The sequence below is a fragment of the Hyperolius riggenbachi genome, chromosome 1, assembly GCF_040937935.1.
Source record: "Hyperolius riggenbachi isolate aHypRig1 chromosome 1, aHypRig1.pri, whole genome shotgun sequence".
NCBI classification, from domain to species: Eukaryota; Metazoa; Chordata; class Amphibia; order Anura; family Hyperoliidae; genus Hyperolius; species Hyperolius riggenbachi.
The window spans coordinates 124646922-124664248 of NC_090646.1; the positions used below are offsets into that span (position 1 = coordinate 124646922).

At 41.8% G+C, this 17327-nt stretch overlaps 1 protein-coding gene across 2 annotated transcripts in view; it reads left to right on the forward strand.

Moving 5' to 3' along the window:
* Nucleotides 1-17327, forward strand: part of SLC30A9 (solute carrier family 30 member 9) — a 108167-nt gene that overhangs the window by 35770 nt on the left and 55070 nt on the right. For both annotated transcript variants that reach the window (XM_068278512.1, XM_068278513.1), the window contains exons 3-7: nucleotides 5046-5108; nucleotides 7201-7300; nucleotides 9529-9621; nucleotides 14324-14406; nucleotides 17150-17208. In XM_068278512.1, the coding sequence (XP_068134613.1) occupies nucleotides 5046-5108; nucleotides 7201-7300; nucleotides 9529-9621; nucleotides 14324-14406; nucleotides 17150-17208 (398 nt within the window). The remainder of the gene's footprint in view (nucleotides 1-5045; nucleotides 5109-7200; nucleotides 7301-9528; nucleotides 9622-14323; nucleotides 14407-17149; nucleotides 17209-17327) is intronic.

The window sequence follows — 17327 nt, forward strand, 5'->3', positions numbered from 1 at the left end:
GGCAGGGCTAACGGCTGCAGCCCTGCCTCTCAGCGCCGTCTATCAGCGGCGCATCGCCGCCTCTCCCCCGCCCCTCTCAGCGAAGGAAAACTGAGAGGGGCGGGGGAGAGGCGGAGATACGCGCTGACAGATGCGCGTGAGGCAGGGCTGTAGCGGTTAGCCCTGCCTCAATGCGGAAGCGCTGCCCGGGACTCCACGAGGGGATTGGGGAGGTAAGGGACCCCCGTTTAGCCGCGGGATAGCGGCGTTTTAGCAGGGGCACACATGCCCCTGCTGAGTAGAAGCATCGAAGCGAAATTTATTCTCGCTTCAGTGTCTCTTTAAGTCGATTCTGCCCATCATCACTAGGGAACCTTAACCTTTTGGAGACAGACGTAGGTTGAATCTACCTCCAGCAGGTAGTGCTGCCGCCCTGACTGGACGTTGGTTCAACGTCCCTGCTAACGAACCGTCCCGACGTGATCGTGCGCACCGGAGAGGGGAGATTAAACTGTCATATGACAGCTGACCTCTCCCCTCAGTTATCAGCAGCCATCGTGTATGGCTGCCGATCACGTGATCACTACGGCCGCCGGCAGATCGTAGTGCTCAATTTGACAGCTGCGGCGGTAGGGGGGAAAGAAGATCCACTCACCTCCCTGCCGTTCCCGCGATGATCGGCGCTCCCCACTGCTCTTGCCGGCATCTCTGCTCCTTCTGACGGCAGCGGCGGGTCCCGGCTTGATGACGTCATCAAGCCGCGACCTGGAACTAAGCGGTAGTAAGAGCAGAGATGCCGGCCGGAGCAGAGGGGTCCGCTGCGGCTCGTCGCTGGAGCCTGGAAGGTGAGTGAAAGCAGCTGCTGAACGGGGGACACCTGGCCACACGGGGACACAGCCCAGCAAGACCCTGCAGGGATCTGGCTGCCCTAACCCCCCCAAATGCTCCCCCCCCCCCCTTTCAGCAAAAACGCCCGGTCCTTAAAAACGCCCAGTCCCAAAAGGGTTAATGATATCCATTTATTGTTTTTGAGACATGCAAGGATTTCTTTCAGTGCTTTATCTTTCAATGGCTACATTTTTCTCTGTATTTTGCATAAAAATGAATAATAAAACAGCAGAGATCACCACTAGTCCCCCACTTGGCATTATATGTGCTTGTATGAGGTGACATTGTGTGTGTGTGTATAACAGCTAACCTGACCCTCACTGTGTCAGTGGAGGATGCTGTCTGTTCTTTTGTCTTTGTTGATTGCCTGGTTGGGGAATTTATATTGCTTTTAGTGTGTAACTGTAAAAGCCAACACATCAAGCAATTTGCTCTTTTGGGGAAAGCTTTGTTTTCAAAGCCTTCCTTTAGTCTGTTAAGTGTCACAATGGCAGTTTAGCTGTTCTAAATGCCAAATTCTAGAATATCCAATATTTTTAGGTTTTTTTTGTTTTTGTTTTTTTTTTGCTGATGGCTTTAAAAAAAGACACCTGACCTGACCAGTCAGATCGTATGATCACTGGGAGCCAATCACCTACATTTTCTCTTGTTGACAACAAATGATGAAAAATACCAGCAGCAGACACTCAGATAACGTTAATTGACTGTGTTTCTAAAAATAAATAACTTGCATTGTATTTCAGCCTATTGTTGGGAATACACCATGAGTTTTTTTTGGCAGGTAGATGGTTTGATAGATAGCTTCCGACGGGACAAATCTGATTTCGATAGTTTTCTAATAAATTTTCTCATAGAAGTGAATGAAAAACGATTGGAAAATCGATCGGCTAGTAAATCTGCCTAAAAAAAACAAAAACAAAAAAAAACATTGTGTATTCCCAGCATAAGTTAAAACAATGTTTTGACTGGTCTAAAGTAATGCCAATGTTAGGGTTCTCCAAGATGATTGCTGTTCTTTCATTCAGACCACGTCAAAATGTAGTTTATGGTAAGAAAATAGTCGCTTATTGCAAATCCTGAATATCTGCACAGCATTACTTCAAGCTCCATCTCCCACGTAGAAGATTTATAAGACAAAAACATCTGCCACCATTAACAAAACAAATGGATATTAATTTTCCTGAAATCCATTAGTAGTTAGCATTTCCTAAGAAGTTTTCTGTTTTCTGTGTGACGTCTTATGATTAATGTGTGTGTTTATAATTGTTCCGTGTGTTTTTCTCAGACACTTTTCTGACTAAGTTTTAATCGGGAGCAAAACTGACTCTTCTGCAGCGCTGTTCAGAGTATATTGTCTTGTCGCTTAACTGTTTCTCTAAGGGGCTCACAATCTAATCCCTACCATAATCATATTTCTATGTATGTATCATGTAGTGTATGTGTCATAGTTTAGGGTCAGTTTCAGGGGGAAGCCAATTAACTAATCTGTATGTTTTTGGGGTATGGGAGGACACTGGAGTGCCCAGAGGAAACCCACGCAGACACGGGGAGAACATACAAACTCGCATATATATGACTGGAATAATTGGTCAGCCAAATGTAATGTCAGGCTAGGGTAGCAGGAATTTCAATAGAATTATGTGGCATGGTGGTCTATGGTGGTGTTTGGTTTGAATACCGACCAGTACATTATCTGCATGGAGTTTGTATGTCTAGATCCAAGGGTGTGTCAGGGAAATAAGTGCTGAAAATGTATCCCTAGGTGGGAACTGGGTTCTAAAGACTCTGTTTAAAACGTAACCTTTATTGGTGTATAAAGCTTAAATGGGGCACAAAAACACACACAACATAATGCACCAAAGTAGAGGCATTGAGATCATGGTAGGTAAATTGTATATAAAACTATGGTTAGAAGGGTCATCACAAGGTTAGGAGGGTCAGCACAATATATTGCTACCCCCTTCGCCTCAAAACACTCCCTCTCCCCACTAATCAATGATCTCACTCTTTCAACCATAGAGAGGAGGGGCTGCTACTGGGACAAGACTTTACGTGCAAGTGCTGTACTGTACAAGGTGCTAAAAAAAAAACATGGCTGAATTGATGAATTTTAACTTAAACCTAGGGTAAAGGGGGCACCCAGAGAAGATAAAATGCATTAAATACAAATAAAATGAAAAAAAAGTGAGGTGGCTTACCTAATGAAGATAAATTCATGTGTTAATAGAATTTTATTGCACTGGCAACGCGTTTTGTGGGTGCATACCCACTTCGTCAGGCCAAATAGCAGTGCCTAATAGTGCTTGTAGCCACAAATAAGGCGCCTCTGCATATGATGGAGCGTCTTCTGGTGGGCGGGGTAAGTAGGGGAACATTTTTACTTGGGGGTCGCTGTCATTTATATCAGGCATTTTGGACATTAACTTAGGCAGGACATCTACATATTCTTACCGTAGCTTAGTTAAATATAGTGTGTGAACGTGGCTTAAATCAAATCAATCCATACATATCCCATAATGAACTCAACCTTCACCAGAGTGCTGGTTGCACTATGCTGTATACACCTATTCAACACTGAAATAAATGGAAATCGTTGGATAAGAATCCGCTGAGGGTTGAGTTCCTTATGGAATATGTATGGATTGATTTGATTAACCTGGAGGATTGGTGACCCTTCCTACCATAGGAACTTCCCACGAAACATCAATTGCCTGAAGCCTGCAGACACCCCTTTGTGAATCGTGGCTTAAATCACACATATAATACAATCAGTATTTTGCATATTTTAGCTGGTCTACCACCTTGCACCAGTAGATACAAGATTTCAGCTGAAGTTATCGATTATAGATCACTCTGCCCAATGCAGTACAAGGCAATACCGCAATCACTCATGTACAGCTCCTGCCGACATTGATCAATAACAGGCGTGTTGAAACTACACTTTATTGATATTTCAATAAATATTTTATTGACTTTAAAATCTAATCTCTAAAAATGCATAGTCTTTGCTTAGGTTTTACATTGCAAAAAAAAAAACATTTGTACTCCAAGGAAAAATATAAGCACTGATCACATGATCGCAGATTCTCTTACCTTCCCACCTCTGCCAGTGTTAAGGGAGGGTGCTGCGTCTCCTAGGAAATCAGAACTCCAATAGCACACTACAGTCACCACAGTGCCTTATTTAAGGGTTCTTTCACACTTCTTGCTTTCTGTTGTAATGCAATAGTTCTTTGCATCGCAAGGATTATAAAATGTGTCATTGCATTGGCACGAGTGTACAATGAGGCTTATGGTGGCCACTAATGATCCAATATTTTTCATCCAATTTTACCAAATCTATGTAGTATAAGGGTAAATTAAGTGAATATATTGAATAGTTAATTTATACAGTCCCTTATATTACATAGAAATGGTAAGATTGGATGAAAAAGATTGGATCATTAGTGGCCACCATTACATTACCACGAAAGTAAGCCCCACTGTCAGTGCGTTATCCTGTATTGCAAGAGCATCTCTTGCGTTAGCTCGACAGAAGGCCTTGCAGTGTGAAAGCCCCATAGGGCTATCATTGTTTCTGTGTGGCTATGCGCTGATTTTGTGCAACGCAACAATATGCCCCAACTCTCTCTGCTGAGAACTTCTAGATACCCCCCTCTCCTTTTGTCACCACCCCCTCCCTAGATTGTAAGCCTTTGGCAGGGCCCTCTCCCCTTGTGTATCATACTTGATTGTACACCCTACCCAGAATATGTAGACGTGTATTATTAGAACTACCACTCCAGTGTATGATCTGGCATTATACTACATGTATTGTATTGTGTATCTTATTGCTTTTTATTGCCTGCATTGTTGTATCTATTGTCTATTACCTGTATTGCGCTGTCGGTCACCCCTTTTACCATTGTCTGTAATCTTATGTATTGTACAGCGCTGTGTAATATGTTGGCGCTATATAAATCCAAATAACAATAATAATGTGGAGGGTTTATGTGCTGCACAACCAGTATGTTGGATCTGTCCACAGTACAAAATAAAGGTATTTGGCTATATGGTGACACTATTGGAAGCTTGCTGTAGAAGAGATTGGATGACCACTTGGAAATCTTTGAAATCCCAAGAATTTTGCTGTGAAGTGTATTGCTCAATATCTTATGTGTGGAATGTTTTATTCACAGGTCAGGATCCAAGCAAAGCTGAACAGAAGAGCCCCCCACCTCTGGATCCCATCCATGTCAAGGGTTTGTGATTTTCTTTTATTACACTTTCTTTCTAACATGGTTAAGTGCAGTGTATGAGGATCTCAAATTGTAATGAATGTAGTTAAAGACAAAGCATTTTCCATGGCAATAAAATGTACCTGTACAGTGAGGAAAAAATATTACTTCCCCGGGAAGGTGCTAACCTGTTGCTGGTTCATTACTTCTTTCCTACGTAGGTGTTTTGTGCCTCAATGCTCCTGTAACACTCTCCTCTCCTGTGCAGCATTCTCCAGCATGTCTTCAACACCTTACGATTACCACTTGTAGTATTTTGCACTATGGAAAGGCCTGCTGCTCTCTTACCTTTCCCATGTGGCCAGTGACTAGAAAAAGCTGGACAGGCATCTCTGGGGGTAGAGAACTCGCAGCAGCAGGGAAAGGTGGTGGACACCTAGAAAGTAAAAAAAGAAGCAGACCAGCAGGAGCCTTACTGGAAAAGTGGGCATCAGAATTACTCCTACAGGGCAAATTTGGAAATAACCCAGCCATAGAAGTGTTTCAAAGTCATGAAAAATATTGCAAACTTAAAGGACTCCCGAGGTGAGATTAAAAAAAAACAAAAAGTATTTTTACTTACTTGGGGCTTCTTCCAGTCACTACAAGTCGCGTGTGTTTTTTGCCGCTGCTCTGTTCTTCCTTCATCTCCTGCTGACAGCCTCTGAAGATCAACGACCCCCGTATGGGTCAGCATCTTCTGCGCAAGCGCCGATGTGCGCCCATGTCATCGGGAATGTACTTTACAGTATGGTCCTGGTGATGAGGGCAGAAGACGCCAACCCATTCAGGGGTCGGCGATCTTCAGAGGCTGTCAGCGGGAGACGGGAGAAGACCGGATCTGCAGCGATGGATGTAACTTGTAGGGGTTGGAAGAAGCCCAGGGTAAGTAAAAATAGTTTTTCCTTTGGAAATACAACTGCACTTAGGAATGTTGAAGATAGAGAAGTATCATTTTCCAAGAGCAAGCCTCTAGTGCCCAATGGGCTGACCTACAGACAAATCTGTCATGATTCACAGCCAGTTTATATACTATAGTTTTATGTGTGCAATCAGTGACAAAATGGGAACACCGCTATATTTGTTAATTGAAATTTGCACTAAAACAAAAAAGGGCTCATTTAAAAAATGAAATAAAAATAAATAAATCACATTTTCTCCTGCTTTCTATGAAGCTGGACAGAGGCTCCTCATTATTGCCATACTCTTATCTTTTCCACATTGCAGCCCACGCATCTGCAAGGACATCCTCATGCTATTCAGCGGGCTGATCCCTGGACGACCTCTGCTAACAAACCACACTTCTTGTCTTCTCACTGCTCTGCAAGGTCATATCCATACATCCCACATCATGAAACTACATTAACCAATCAGCAGCCAACAACAGAAAAAAACCCTGCTGCATGTTGCATCATTTTTCATGCATACATGAACAGATTAGCAGGACTGGACTGTCATTCATGAAAACACATTACAAACCCCCTCTGCCTCTTATCCCACCTAAAAATGAACACTGTGTAAAGCTATGTATATTGCCAGTTGTATACATCCCAGCCTTTGTATGTAAGCACAGGAAAATGATTTTGTCATGGGTAAAAAATAGTCAGAATGTGATTTCCAAACTAACCTCTCCCTTCATTACACTAATTTTATCACTACAATTTATACTTTTTTCACCAGCACCATTGATCTGATCCCCAGTTCCAAACCAAGGGAAACGTGATATAAAAAAACACCTTAAGAAACTCTCTTACTGAGTTTAAGGATTCAAACCAATTTATCATTAACCCTTACGGGCCTGGACGGTTCTGGCCCCTTAAACCAGAGCCGTCCTTTCCCTTTGGTAAACAGAGATTACTGTGCTTGGCTCACAGTAGCTATGGGCGTCAGCCAATGGAAAGAGATTGAGGAGTAGACTAACAGTGTGCCAGTGTGAACCGCCCCTTAAAAAGTGACCTTTCTCAGTAATGCAGTGTAATTGTGTTATTGATTTTTGCCGTTTTGTAATACTGGCATGTCACAGGTTGCCAGCTCTCACTTAAATGAAATGTATTTCTCTGTATTTTAACGCTTCCAGTTAAAGCCGTTCTTAAGAAAAGAGACTATGGAGCAAAATACATGAAGAATAACTTCATCACAGCGGTCCGAGCAATGAATGAATTCTGCCTTAAACCCAGGTATGATCAGTGGTTCCTGCGAATGTGAAGTGTATATTTAGAAATTCTCTGTAACACTTTGTAGGGTCTATGCTGCCGTATGCCTGCTATGCTGGCAGCACAAGTTAAGATGCGATCATGCTTTATTTAAATACAAGACAAATAATCTCTGGTGCTTTTCTCCTGGCGGACTCAAAGCGCCAGAGCTGCAGCTACTAGAGCATGCTCAGTAGGCAGAAGCAGTGTTAGGGAGACTTGCCCAAGGGCTCCTTGCTGAATAGGTGCAGGCTTACTGAACAGGAAGAGCCGAGATTCAAACCCTGGTCTCCCGTGTCAGAGGCAGAGCCCTTAACGTGTACACTATCCAGCCACTTTGACACGTAACAATTGAAGCATAATTTGAGACATGATCAATTAATGTCATTGTTTTATAGTCTATTGCACAGGTGTCATACACAATGCTCGCGCGCTGAATGTGGCCCTCCTTGCCATTTTATGTGCCCCCCCCCCCCCCCAGAGCTTCAAATGTGCATCACTGTAAACATTAATCAGTACACTGCCTTCCTATCCAGAGGGGCAGACCAGTGCCAGTGATTCTGAATGAAACATTGTCAGTTTGAGTTGGGTGCACAAACAAAACCCACGGGGCATCCCCAGCAAAATTAGCATGGGACACTCTACTGGGATCCCCTTCCTGACACCATCACATAACAGAGTAGTGCAGATGAGCAGTGTATTATTTACCTGCTCCAGCAATGCCTCTTGTTCTTCCTGGCAGTCACACGCTCTATGCTTCCATACTTCTCCTGATCACATGATATGCCTCAGGAGCCAGAGGTATGCAGCATAGAGCATGTGGCTGTCAGAATGATCAGAGGAGTCTCAAAGCAGTACTGAAGCCGTTAAATGTTACACTGCTCCACTGCACTACTCTGCAGAAGGGGGAGGAGCTGGCCCCCATGGTCACTATAGTTATACCACTTAGTTTGAGATTGTTCAATAAATGTTAAATCTTAGCCTGCTACTTAGACTGTTTTAAATTTTGCCCCCTTATGTGATTGGGATTGACACCCCTGGTCTATTGTGATCAAATAATGGAACATTTTTAAGTAATTTTAAAACTTTTTTGTGAGCACATTTTTTTTTTTTATTTCGTTGACTTTACAAAGCAAGTATAATAAAATTCTCCAGTTAGACTGTACCATCAAATCATAGCTACTATTTTCTCCTTTCATGGAAAAACATGTTATTGTGCATCTTTTCTTTCTAATTGGAGCTGATAGTGCCCAGAAATAATTGTTAGCATTTACATTTTATATAGTGCTGACATCTTCTGCAGCGCTGTACTGTGTATATAGCACTAACTTTCTCTCAGAGGGACTCAGTGTAATCCCTACCAAACTCATGTCCATCGTCCTTTTTGGGGGAAGCCAACTAACCTATCTGTATGTTTTTGGAGTATGGGAGGACACCAGAGTGAAGTGAGGAAACCCACGCAGACCTGGAGAGCATATACAAAATCTGTGCACTGCAAGGCGAGAGTGCTATTCACTACCCCACCGTACCGCCCTAATTTGCATTATGCTGTTTACACACCTGGGCTAACTGAGTACTGTAATTTAGTAGCAGCAGACTGAAACATTCCTCTGACATTTTGGGCCATATGCAATTCACTTTTTCACCTGAGTTTTCTCCTAGGTGATAATTTTAAACTTGTCAATAAAATGCCTTTTAATGCCACCAGCAACCAAGAAAATGCTCAAAATAACATTGAAAGTACTTTTTCACCTACTTTTTGGTACTTTTTTAGTTGAAAAGTACTGGAAAGTTATTTTAAATCGAAGATGAAAAATGATCTCCTAGGAGAAAACTCAGGTGAAAAAGTGAATTGCATATGATTGGCCCTTTGTGAGAAAACCTGTAGAATGGACATATTTTATATATATATTTATCTAAAAGCAAAGTTAGCACGCTGAGGTAATATTTTCATATATTAAATCTAACTGAAGGGATTGATATGTTAATAAAAGTGGACATTTCCTTTGTATTCAGAGTATGTTTTCAGAGTAATAAGTATTGTTGAGCGGTCTGTAGATTACAGCCGTTTTCTTATGCGTTTCTTTATTTGATGACCTTTTGTAAGTAACCACAGACTAAGCAGTAGTCATGCTGCTGTATGAACCTGGGTGAACCTTTGATCGTCTTTATCTGCTTGTTTTTCTTTGTTTTTTTTTCCTTTTTTATCCTAGTGACCTAGAACCTCTGCGGAAGATTAGACGGAGGAGTCCGCATGATGACACGGAATCTTTTACTGTGTTTCTCAGATCAGATGTAGAGGCAAAGTAAGTGAAAATTAGAAAAAACTTTTTCACACCGTATGTCATAATGTGGGCCTATCAGTTATGCAGCTGGGAACTAGTATTATAGACACCTCAGATAATCAACCCATACTCCAACAGATTTGTTTTCAATAAGTTGGACTCAATATAAACAGAATGTATTGAAAATCAAAACTGACATTTTCAGTCCTACATAGAATTGCTTGTTCTTTTCTGCGACCGCTCCTGGCGAAATAAAGTAGTTCCCAGCAGGAGCGTCAGGGTCAGACAGCTGCGGCTATTTGGGTGCTGCCATAATGCTGAATTAAATCCCTTGTGCTTGTAGTGGAGCACTCCTCACATGCACACAAGACGTGCCACAGTTGAACCAGCCGCACACTGGCTTACTAATCAAGATGAAGGGATGAAACTGGCACCATCTGGATAAATATAGCTCTTTTATTGGCGATCAACAGCTGTCATTACAACGTTTCAGGGCAGCCGCCCCTTTATCAAGCTGAGCTGTTAGACATCAAATCACTTCATATACAGAGCATAGTAGCAAAGCAACCAATCAGAATGATTCTCTTACATCAGCCAATCCTACAGTCCATCCTCAGAGCGGACCTAGTGGGGAACTATACTAGTTGCTTACAATAGGTACGTTTGAAAATGGAAACCCACACTCACCTATGACCGCGCCACACAGGAACGCCTCAGTGTCAGGACACGTAAGGCTGTCACACCCTGCAGGCCGCCAGCCTGGCGGACCTGATGGGGAACATGCCTACGTAACTTGGAGAGGGCGGCGCCAACCACGTTGCTCTGACTACAGCTAGTGGGAGCGGCGGACTCCGCCGCTCACAACTGCAGATGGAAGGGAGGCGTGCCTGGATAGCACCAACCAATAGGAGGATGACCTCCCTATGTAAACAAAAATACGTGTCTAAAGACACATGTAACTATGCAGTGGCTGAATATACTGGTGTGAACTCACTAGAGAGTTTTGAACAAGGCTGGAGGGACAAAATACATACTACATTAAAGATAAAATAATAAATGACATTATCCATACATGCTGCTAGAGTAATATTTGAAGAGACACAGTCATCATTACATCTATCATCAGATCATAGTTAAATGAAGGACCCTATATATCAGGGGTCCCCAAACGTTTTGGGTCGAGGGCCGGGTCAACATACTTCAGACTGCTGGGGGGCCGGAGTATACATAAAATGATGTAGAAGTCTTTGCAGGCCAGACATTGAAGCATACCCAGGTGACAACCTGCAGTGGACAGCAGTGTCACCTGATGTGGAATTTGATTGGAAAACAGCAAATTACTGCTTTCTGGCTTCCATGTGGATGGGTGGCGCCAGAACTGCTGTTCTATATGCGTACCAACAATATTTAAAGATGTAGCTGATCACATCTATAAATAATACATTTTGTGAGTGGGGGCCGGTAAAAAATCCTCAGGGGGCCACATTCGGCCCGCGGGCCTTCGTTTGAGGACCACTGCTATATATGGTGACCCATCCACAGATACAAAGAAGCATGTGGAGCCAGAGACAGAAATAAAATAAAGGGCAATAAATCCAACTCTCGATTTAGACCACGAGGTTCCATTGTATCAAGTCTCTTGATCCAGAATGCCTCTCTGTATAGTTATTTTTTAATCCTGTCACCTCCTCTCCTTAAATGGGCATTATGGCGAAAAATTGTAAAATTTGAAATATGTGCAATCATAAACAAATAAGAAGTATGTTTTTTCCAGAGTAAAATGAGCCATCATTTACTTTTCTCCTATGTTGCCATCACTTACAGTAGGTAGTAGAAATCTGACAAAAGCGACAGGTTTTGGACTAGTCCATCTCTTCATAGGGGATTCTCAGGGATTTATTTATTTTCAAAAGCACTTAGTGAATGACAGTTGCTCTGTCCAACTGCCAAAAAACTGTGTAGCGAGCAGGGAAGCTGGCCAGCATTATTATTTAAATCCTTTTTAGGGAATATCTTTATAAAGAATACAAGCCTTGATGAGAATCCCCTATGAAGAGATGGACTAGTCCAAAACCTGTCACTTCTGTCAGACTTCTAATACATACTGTAAGTGACAGCAACATAGAAGAAGAGTAATTTATGGCTCATTTTACTCTGGAAAAAAACGTACTTCTTATTTGTCTGTGTTTGCACATATTATAAGTTTTACAATTTTTCGCCATAGTGCCCCTTTAAAGGGCCAACATGTTCTATAATCATATATCTCAACTGGCTGACTTGATGATTGGCTTGTTTTAAAATGAAAGGCCACTGCCTGATAAGTCAAAGATTCTCTAATCGCATGTTTGTGGGAAGATATCCGGTTTTTTTGTTTTTTTTTGGGGTCGTCTGCCCAACATATAACAGGCCACAGGGGCACTTTAATGCATAAACTACGTACGATGAATCACACGTGAAACAATCACATATGTTAAACTTAGTACCCAAGTCAGGAAGCCCAATATACTGGCCCTTGATTACAGAACTACAGTGGACCCAATTCATACACTGGAATGTACCCATGCGATTAGATTTTGACTGACTCCCTCTATTATAACTCCTCAAATCAGCGCGGACCAACTGGTCTCTCAAATTCGGCTCTTTTTTATAGGAGATCATAGGGGGATTGTTAAATTGTGGAATATCAGGGAAGCTATCAGCAAGAAGATACCAGTAGCGTTTAACCACTTCTCTACCACAGGTTTTTTTCCCCTTCAAAAGCTCTTCCCATTCATTCGGTAATAACTTTATCACTAATTATAACACTGAAATGATCTATACATTATTTTTTACGGGAAAAACTAGGCTTTCTTTGGGCAGTACTTTATGCTAAGAATTATATTATTTTATACTGATTTGACAGGGAAGAAGAAGAAAAAAATGAAAAAAATCACCATTTCTCAGCTTTCAGCCATTGTAGTTTAAAAATAAATTGTGCTATTGTAGATAAAACAGACACATTTTATTTGCCAATTTGTCCCGGTTTTTACAATGTTTAACTTGTGTCCCTAGTACAAAGTATGGCGATAATATTTTATTTTGGGTGAGGGGTGAAGGAGTTTCAAAAATAATGAAAATGTGCTTAATGTTCCTATGGTAAATGAATAATGGTGTATTTGGAAGTAGTTTTACTTTTTGGCCACAAGATGGTGCTATACGTACTCAGTTTTCTAAAAATAGACAGCAGAACCAAATATTTATGTGTTTATAGGTGTTTGTAAATAAGGACGTAGAAAAGCGTGGCAGAAGTTGCTAAGTGGTTAATGATCTTGACTATATTATCACTTTGGTAACAAAAAGGTAGCCTCTGACTGTCATTTCTGTCCCTCATCCTGTTCTCACCACCTTCCAAAACTCTATTCCGTTTCACTATTTCCTCAGGATAACCTCTATGTATAACTTTCATTTGCACTTCATCAAATCTCTGTGTCCTAACATCATCCTTCCCAACTATCCTGTACACTCTTTGAAATTGACCGACTGGGAATAAACTAGCTGCCTGCGGGGGTACGCGGGATAGGTTTGAGATGGCGCAGGCACAGGACATCTGCAGGGGGCTGGGGAAAGCCCCAGGTAAATGAAAGCTTTTTTTTTTGTTTTTGTTTTTTAAGGTTTCCTTTAGAATATAAAAAGAATTTCTAACATTGAAATGAGGATAATATAAGGTAAAAATTAGTATCCTAAAAAATGTATTACATTCTATATTTCATTACAGTTACGTTTTAAATGAATCTTTTACTGCATGAATTTGGTAACTTAGTTTAAAGCAAAATAGGAGGATAAGCACCACCTTATGAATAACACTTGTATTTAATGGGGAGGAGGAATGTGCTAATTGGGTATGCAATGTACATAAACAACAAAGAGAAAAAGGTTCCCAATATACAGCACCAAACCACTCCAATTATTCAAAAATACAAAGTTCTTTATTTGATGAAAACAACAACAATAAAAACATGATTAAAAGTCACCAGAAGGTGATAGCAGCGGTGTACAATGTGGGTAAATCATTATATAATAGTATATTCAACATATGATAACAAAGTCCTCACACTCAAAATAACCAAGAGGTGAATAATATAGGTAACAGAGAGACCCCCAATATGTTCGACCTAAAGTAAAGTGCAATGTGCAAAAAAATGTTTTATATCCAAATTATATAGCAAGACTGGGACATAAAAATGCAACCCCAGATATATAGTGTAAATCCAAAGATAAGGAGCACAAAAGAAGGTACTACAAATAGCAGCAGGTCAAATGTAAATCAAAGGATAAGAACCACAAAAGAGGGTACTACAAATAGCAGCAAGTCAAAGAGAAGAAGTGACCTACGTGTGAGATGGGAGGACGCTAAGGAACACAGCCGCCGCCTTAATGCATCATGCGGGCTCAACCCGCTTCAGAGAGAGGCAGAGTAAGAACGCGTAAGAGACGCTTTTAAACCCCGTCCGGCAACTCCCAAATTAACAAGCACACCCCTGGACATGACGCGGCCGCGTCATAGCGTACAAGGCGTCGGGTTGACATGGTAATTTGGTATCTTATCAGAATGATGTTATTAGATAGCAGATAACACTTTTTCTCTAATCCTTTTCTCTAGTGTGGATATTATTGGTACTTTGGTGTTCATTTTGTCTTGTGTAACCTTTTAACCAACTTATTACCAACCCAACTGTTTTCACAGGGCTCTGGAAGTTTGGGGCAGTCCTGAAGCCATATTCAGGGAGAGGAAGTTACGGAAAGAAGAGGAGATTGCATATAAAGAAAGTGAGTTGGTTTGTACAGTATCCCAATGGCCGACCGTTACATGGGGTATTATGTGTCCAACAGTAGAACACATTTTTCTTTACCTGGCTTGTAAAAAAAAAAAGTGTAGTGTTTTTCTATATGCATTTTCAACTTTGAACTTCAAGCATTTCTGAAGTGATATGATGAGATAAACATAGGTACATATAGTTCTAGTCCTAGTAAGAAACTGTCTGAAGTCCCTTTCTTCTTTTATGCACAGCAAGTGATAAAAAAAAAGTTTGCTATCTATGCAACCAATTTCAGTCCAAAATTGGTTGCACCGCCATCTGATTCAATAATAATTATCAAATCGGATGGTGGATCGGCTACCAAGTCAAATAGTGTATGGCCACCTTTAGTAGGTTAGATCTTCATCTTCTGAGTTCTGCAAGAGAGGCCATGGGGGGGAAGGAATTAACCAATAACTGTTTTTTGGTGTCAATTTTAAAGGACAACTGTAGGGAGAGGTATGTGGAGGCTGCCATATTTATTTCCTTTTAACAACTTGCTGACCGCCCACTACCTATGGGCGTCGGCAAAGTGCCACCCCCAGGACCGAGGGACCATCAGGGTAGGAGGCAGCTGTGTATTTGAAAGCACACACACACTGATCTTGCCCCCCTGCCCCCTGATCACCCACAGCACCCCTCAGACCCCCCCGATCACGGAGGGACCACTGTTTTCACCCAATCACCCATCAATCACTCCCTGTCACTATCTGTCCATGCCATATTTTAGATTAGGTCCTAAACTGCCCCCTGTGTACTGTATACCTCTATTCTCCCCTGTAATCACCCACTGATCACCTGTCAATCACCCCCTGTCACTGCTACCCATCAAATCAGACCCTAATTTGCCCCTTGCGGGCACCCAATTACCCGCCCACATCCTCAGACCCCCCCTGATCGCGTACGAGAGAGAACGGCGCCGGAGACTTGGGCGCAGGACGCAGCCAGCATATGACTGATCCTGCTGCCGCACAAGTCCGGTCCGTGTTAATTACTATTCCCCCTCCAGGCCGACATGGATAGTGGGGAAATGAAATAATTCGGCTTCCAGCAATTGCTGGAAGCCGAATTATTGTTTTAAAAGCAACTTCAGGTCCGTCTTCTGACGGCGCTGAAGTTACTCCCTGTGCCTGCGATAGCCGTAGTTCCTATTACGGCCTATGGTGGCGCCGGCTGCACCCAAGTCTCCTGCGCTGCTGCGCCCAAGTGTCCAGCGCTGGATTTACCGTGTTCGCCCTGATCACCTTCTCAGTGCATTATTTACATCTGTTCTCCCCTCTGATCACCCATAAATCAGCCATCAGTCACCCCCTGTCACCACCTGTCACTGCTACCCATCAGATCAGACCCTAATCTGCCCCTTTCGGGTACCCAATTACCAGCCCACACCCTCAGATTTTCCGCTAACTTGTGACAAAATATAAAATCTTCTATGAACTCACCATGCCTCTTAGTGAATACTTTGGGATGTCTTCTTTCCAAAATGGGGTAATTTGGGGGGTATTTATACTATCCTGGAATTCTAGCACCTCAAGCTGCAGTGGTCTGAATGGAAAAAAAGTTTCTGGTCCTTAAGGGCTTTTAAGACTGCAGTCCTTAAGTGGTTAAGCAATACCAGCTGCATGGCGAACCTGCTCATCCTCTGCTTCTAATACTTTTAGCCATAGACCCTGAACAAGCATGCAGCAGATCAGGTGTGTTTTTTTTTGTCATTTTTATCAGATCTGACAAGATTGGCCGCATGCTTGTTTCTGGTGTGATTCAGCCACTACTGCAGCCAAATAGATCAGCAGGACTGCTGGGCAACTGGTATTGTTTAAAAGGAAATAAATATGGCAGCTTCCACGTACCTCTTGCTGCATTTGTCCTTTACACGGGAAAACTAAGCTACATTGGGTGACACAGTGAAACTTCTTTTTTGCCCTAGATTAGACAATCCTGAATAATGACTAGAGGAGGCATTTATAAGTGATTGAAGCACCCATACCACCAGTATGTGAATCATGCACATATACATGCGCTCACATGTGTATACATAACCATACATACACAAACTTGTCTACACAATCCTGTTTTTTCCTTTTTACCATATTAGACTTAAAGCGGACCTGAACGCAGAACATCTTCTCTGCTCCAAAAGATACGCAACAGTTTAATAACCTTTTAAAGAAAAACATCTTTGTTACAGCTGATACAAATCCTGCAATAAATCTGCAGTTTGTTTACTTCCTGCTTTCATGGAAGCAGACCTAATATTAACATCCTGTGTTTGCCAATTAACTCTATGCTGTGGCAGGCAGCTGACACAGCTGATGGATCAAATTGCAACTTGTGCTTAGTTACAGATGAGTGGGAATGAAACATGCTTAACTCTCAAAATACATACAGGGTGCATTACTATATGTTTTCCTTCTGTCCTGTGCAAGAGTTCAGGTGCACTTTAAGTGCTTTTACTGAAACTTCTGAAACTGCCAGTTGATGTTGTCCATTTCTCCCAAGACTAAAATTGTAGGCTGTTATCTGCACACACACTTGTCTGTCAAGTAGAAAACTGATTAATTGTTGGTTTCCTTTCTGAGTTTGACAAGCACTGTTACTTGCCTTACACTAATTTGTGTCTTTCAGAACCACTTTTCTTCACGCAAGTCTACCCTGTTGTTTATTCTGAAAAGTTAGCTTTATGTTGACTCTTTGTTTTTTCTTTCTTTTCACAGATCTATTTAGAAATCAGAAACTATTAAAGGAATACAAAGAATTTCTAGGAAATACAAAGGTATGCATTCATTTTGTTGCAAGGTTATACAAAAGACTCCTCTAAGCTCAGCCTCTAGTGAATTTCAGTACCTTTTGCATCTAGAGAAAGACAAATTACAACATTTAAAGAGACACTGA